The sequence below is a fragment of the Benincasa hispida genome, chromosome 8 (assembly GCF_027475165.1).
Source record: "Benincasa hispida cultivar pf3 chromosome 8, pf3_genome.v1.1, whole genome shotgun sequence".
NCBI lineage: Eukaryota > Viridiplantae > Streptophyta > Magnoliopsida > Cucurbitales > Cucurbitaceae > Benincasa > Benincasa hispida.
The window spans coordinates 25,864,703-25,870,069 of NC_143485.1; the positions used below are offsets into that span (position 1 = coordinate 25,864,703).

At 32.3% G+C, this 5,367-nt stretch overlaps 1 protein-coding gene across 1 annotated transcript; it reads right to left on the reverse strand.

Annotated features, from left to right (window-relative positions):
* Nucleotides 1-790: 790 nt before the first annotated feature.
* LOC120082580 (CASP-like protein 2B1) lies at nt 791-3,545 on the reverse strand. The gene is made up of 4 exons (XM_039037817.2): nt 3,309-3,545; nt 2,761-3,112; nt 2,398-2,530; nt 791-1,239 (listed from the first exon to the last, which is right to left on the reverse strand). The coding sequence occupies exons 2-4, from the start codon at nt 2,982-2,984 to the stop codon at nt 988-990; spliced, it is 609 nt and encodes a 202-aa protein (XP_038893745.1). The 5' UTR covers nt 2,985-3,112; nt 3,309-3,545; the 3' UTR covers nt 791-987.
* Nucleotides 3,546-5,367: the final 1,822 nt, after the last annotated feature.

Consider the following 5,367-nt stretch of genomic DNA (forward strand, 5'->3'; position numbering starts at 1 on the left):
TTTGAATTAAAATGATTTAATATATTTTTTGTTTTAAAAAGAAAAAAGAATTCGTTTGCATGTTGCACGAAAATGGAAAATGAGAATTTTCCATTACTATCATCTCTATGCTCACACAAAATGCATTATCTTCTCTACTTTGATTCTGATTCTCCAAGCAATGCACTCCATCTCTTTGCATGTTCATCTATTATATATAAAGAAGAGTGGAGTTGTTGGAGAAAAGGATAATACAGAATTTCGAGAGAAATTTTTCTGAAAAAGAAGTTGTCTTCTTCAGTTGTGCTGCTGTGAATTTTTCTGGTTTCTTCACATCTTCAAGTTGTTCTTGAGTCCCACAACTCTGTCTAAAACTCCAAGAACATAGTAAGGAAGACTTTGAGGTGGTTCACGTTGATATCAAGTGAAGAAAACAACTGAACAGTTGTTTTCTTGGAGAGTTCATCAAATGTATATTTTGAAAACCCACTTTTTGAGAAGAGTATGCTTTAATTTTTGTTAAAATTAGTGAATTAGAAAACTTATAGATCCATGTTTAACTCTTTCAGAAATTTCTTCTCCAACAACAATATCTATGATCTAAACGGCCCAAAGTTCTATTTAGGGTGACCTAGAAAAATTTTACCTTAAGTTTAAATTCGTCTAATCTATGGGTTTCCGAGTTCCCAAACAGGATTTCCCAAACAGGATTTCGTTCTCTCTCTTTAGTACAACCGATATGCATAGAACATCCCTTGATTTTGAGCCAGATTTATCAGCTTCATACTTGCACTTTTTGAAGAGGACAAAATTTTCATAAATAGAAGTTTATTCCTCAACTTATAAATTTATTACTGAAGGATGTACCATAGTTTTTCGTGAGAATTGAACACTTTAAACATACATTTCTTTAACCAGAATCACAGAGAAGCCCAACATTTCCGCACCGAAGCTCAGAATGGCGATCAGGCTATGGAGGTTTGAATGTTACTGATGAACCCAAAAGGCTTACCATCTTGAGTTGCTCTTGTTCTTGCCTCCATTGTAAAGGCGGAAGAGACTGAAAGCTGAAATGCAAGATAAAACCACCATGCTCAAGCTCGCCACCACCGCGCTTGCAAGTCCCTCCCCAACTTGGTTGCAGAACTTCTTGTACAGATCGCATATCTTCATCCACTGCAACTCCGGCTGCCCCAGCTTCCCAAAAACTGCTGACTGGGCGGCCGATGCCACTGCTGCCACTGTGACATATGCCATAATCTGCACAAGTAACACTACTTATCAAACTTGAACATAGTTCAATCTTACGTTGTTAAAAGTTCTTTCTAAAAATGATCCTTAAAGTGTATCCAATATGACAATAAACTTTAAATTTTGTGTCTAGTAGGTCAAACGATCAATTCGATTTAAAATCGAATTTTAAATCCAATTAGATATCAAACTAATTCGTGTCTGGTAGGTTTATGAATTTTTAAAAATGTATTGAACAATAGATCATGGACACAAAATTGAAAGCTTAAGAATCAATTAAATACTTTTTAAACTTTAAAAAATCATTAAAAATTTAGAGACCCAATGATAGAAAGAAAATGTTAAGTGACGAAACTTGTTTCTTCATCGATTTCATCCTTTGTTTAGAATTTGGATCACTCTTCGTGGCCAAGTTATTATTAATGAATATGACACAGATAAGCTTCAAGTATTATATTAATGTGGGGTCTAACGAATTAATATTGGTTAATAAACAAGTATTTGGGCCGAGTTTTAATTATTTACATCGGAAAGCAAATTTTAAGACTAGAACTAACCTGATTTTGCGGAGCCACCATAATCCGCAATAAATTTCTCTCTTTTTGGAGTCGACAACAAATAATGTATGATACTTTTAATTAAAAGCCAGGCCGTGGGATAAGTTTTAATTGAATAATAGGGACAATAATAGAACTTTTGCAAGTATGAGGACTAAAATAAACTACGGTTGAGCTTAAGCTTAAAGGATATGGAGAAAAAAAATTTGATTTAACCAAAACTAAATTGTAAGGACAGAAAGCAAGATAGAAAGATAAGAAGATGCTGAAATGCAGAAGTATATGCTGAAATGCAGAAGTATACTTATTGTAGGCCACATAAATTTTTTGGACAGAGGTTGGTAGAACCAAATTTCACTTGGAACTTGCATTTATTACTTCTATAGCCACACACAAGTAATTTTCCCTTTAATCTGTGATCATGCAATCCTCCGAAATACCAATCAAAGTCAAATCGATTTACTCAAGGCCAGAATCAGAAGAAACAGGTAAAAAGCATATAAAGAACAATTTCTTAGTGTAATATGGTCATCTAGTTTATTCAGTAAATATAGCAAAAGGACTAAAAAGTTTGGATTTGCCGAGGGAATCTCCCAAGTCTAAAATGTACCTGATCGCCAGAGAAAATGATCCAAGCTAAAGGCTTGCTGAAGAGCACTTTTCCCTTCACCATGCTCACCACACATCGCAATCCTTGGACCAAAGAGTAAGCTGCTGCTACTGAATTTGCTACCACCAAAAACCTGTGTTATATCATAGCATCAAAGAAGCTTGAGTCAATACGAAGAGGTAATCTCTGTAATGAATTCTGAGCCAATTTTTTAGTCTACAAGTGAAAGGAGTGATAAGAACATGTATACCACAACCCATCATTTGAATCTTGTTTAATTAAACTTTTGAGCGTACCAATTGTTTAATTTGTAAAACTAAAACCAAACAAAGAACAGAAACAAAAGAAAGAAAGAGAGATTACACAAGAGCTTTCATGTCTGTGAATTTTGCCCTCTTTCGAATGGCAAAGATACTTTTAACTTCAGTATCAGTCCCCACAAGAACAGCAGCAAGAACTCCAAGGCCACATATCACAAACCTCAACACCAATTCAACCACCCTCACCCTTTTATCAAAGACCTTCAAATTGGAGCCGTGATACACAGGGACATTCCCAGGGCTAACACCAATGCCAGAGTAGCTCATTTTCTCCACCCCAACACCCAAAATCAGAAAAAGAAGCAAGAATTTAAAAAGATGAATCTCAATTTCGAGTCAGACAATTCATCAAACACTTGCTGGGCATGCAGGATGGTACCCTTCTTATAAGCACTCTGCACCAAGCCAGTGCCAATTAAATTAGTGACATCAATGGGTAAAATTCGACAATATATTTAACAAATTAGATAAAAGCAGGAGGTGGGAAATCTCTTGAAGGGATAGCTAGCAAAGCAAAGCAAAGCAAAGCACGCAATTTGCCGACAAGTGGCGGAAACAGAGATTGTAGAAGCGGGTTGATGATTAACACACCTCATGCTGGGAAATAAAGAGGTGGCTTTAATGGAGTCTGATCTGAATCTGGTTCAGCATTCAATGAGTCTACTAGGAACAGCCATTTTTCCTATTCTTGTTCGCTTAGAGTGATTTTTTTTTTTTTTTCTAATGATTTTTTGGTCTCCATTCCATTTCTGTGTCTTTTTCTAGAAAGAAAAAGCAGTTTTTTAGTCCCAAGAAAGCGTGGCGTCAGATAAGGTGGGGACAGCCAATGCTCTTAAATTCGTCGCTTGTTTTTATTTATTTTGTAAATTTATGAAGACCCTTTTCTCTTTAATTTTCTGTTTCACCTTTCTTCGATTCAATTTTAATATTAATATTTTTTTTTTGGCGATATATATTTTGATCTAATTGGCAATCTAAATGATTCGAACAAGATCTCTAATCCAATTCGACCAAACTCTTCAAATTTACGTTGAGTTGGATTGAATTGAATTATCGAGTTATTATTTTTTTATTAATTTAAAATATTTAAATTTATCTACAACAAATATTTAATAACTAAAATCTCATAAAATTCAAATGTAAAATACTAAATATCCATGATATCTATTACAAACTTTAGATAATGACATACATTTCTAAAAGAATAATAAAAATTTACAAATTCATCGATTCTAAAGGAAATATATATATTTTAGTAATATATATGTAATTCGGGTTCGGTTAGGTTAACCCAAAAAAAATTTCAACCCGAGATCCAACCTAAGCTAACAAGAATGGAAAAAAATCAATCAACTCGACCCTCACAATTTGGGTTAGATACTCTAAATTGTTCGGGTTGTCCGATCATTTTAATATCTTTATATAGAATAGAGTATTAAACTTCAGGTTTCCAGATTTTGAATAAATTCATATTTGTTGAGTTATGATTGTGTTGCCTTTAAAATTTTAATTTACAATAAAGTAAATGTAAAATTACTATTAAATTATAGTACAACGTCTATTTTTAACTAAAATTGTTTAATAGATGGTTATTTCTTAAAAAATATATAAAAAAATCCAACGTATTCTTACTTTTGAGATATATACATTAAATCATGAGTAGAGGTGTTTATGGATTGGGTTGGGTTGAAAAAGTTTTTAGACCCAATTCAATTATTCGGGTGGTAAATTTTTTTAACCCAAATAATCCTTATAAATAATAAACCCAACCCAACCCAACCATGAAATATTTGGGTTGAGTTGGTTAGGGTTAATCGGATCATTTACTTAAAATTTTTTTCTAAAAGGAAAAAAAACATAAATATGTACAAATCTAATTTAATTATTTTTATATATTGAATTAAAATTAATAACTCAATTTCAATTTATATAGTGAAAAAGTACAAAGAAACTATTTTTAAGAGTTGTTGAAGAATAAATTATTAAAAAAAATATTGAAACTAAATAAAACTAAAATCAATATATGTATAAATAATTATGTTATAAGTAATAAAACAAAATATATTTTAAAGTTAATAATAAATTCGAGTTGGTTGAGGTTGGTTTGGGATATATTAGATGAACCCATGAACCAACCCAACTAAAATTTTTTTCATTTATTTAAATCCAATCCAACCCAATCCAAATGAGTTGATAACTCAACCCAAACCACATAAATTGGATTGGGTTGATCGGTTTTTTCGGGTCATCGGATTTTTTGAACACCCCTAATCATGAGTCTATTCATAAGAGGTCATTTGGATCGCAAACATTGTTTCATTGGTATGAATATTAAAGGTAGAAATTTAAATGTTTGGGTTTTAAATATATGCGATAAATAATATTCGTATTTAGTTTTGTAGGACAATTAATGTCTCGAAGTTAAATGGATGTGTTTGATTTACTAATTTTGTATATAGAAACTAAAACTAAATATTTATTTAATCTAGGGTGTTCAAATGACCCAACAACCCAAACAATTCAAATTATCCACCCCAAACTATAAGGGTGGGGTGGGGTTAGTTTTGTTTTTGGGTTGGGTCTAGGGTTGAAGAAAAAAGAAAAATCGGGTTACCCAAACCAATCCGAATTACATATATATAATAAAAAA

Coding starts and splice junctions, on each gene's coding strand:
- LOC120082580 (XM_039037817.2), bottom strand. CDS start 2,984: ATGAGCTACTCTGGCATTGGTGTTAGCCCTGGGAATGTCCCTGTGTAT. Junction 2,531..2,760: donor ACAGACATGAAAGCTCTTGT/GTAATCTCTCTT, acceptor GATATAACACAG/GTTTTTGGTGGTAGCAAATT. Junction 1,240..2,397: donor TCATTTTCTCTGGCGATCAG/GTACATTTTAGA, acceptor TTACTTGTGCAG/ATTATGGCATATGTCACAGT.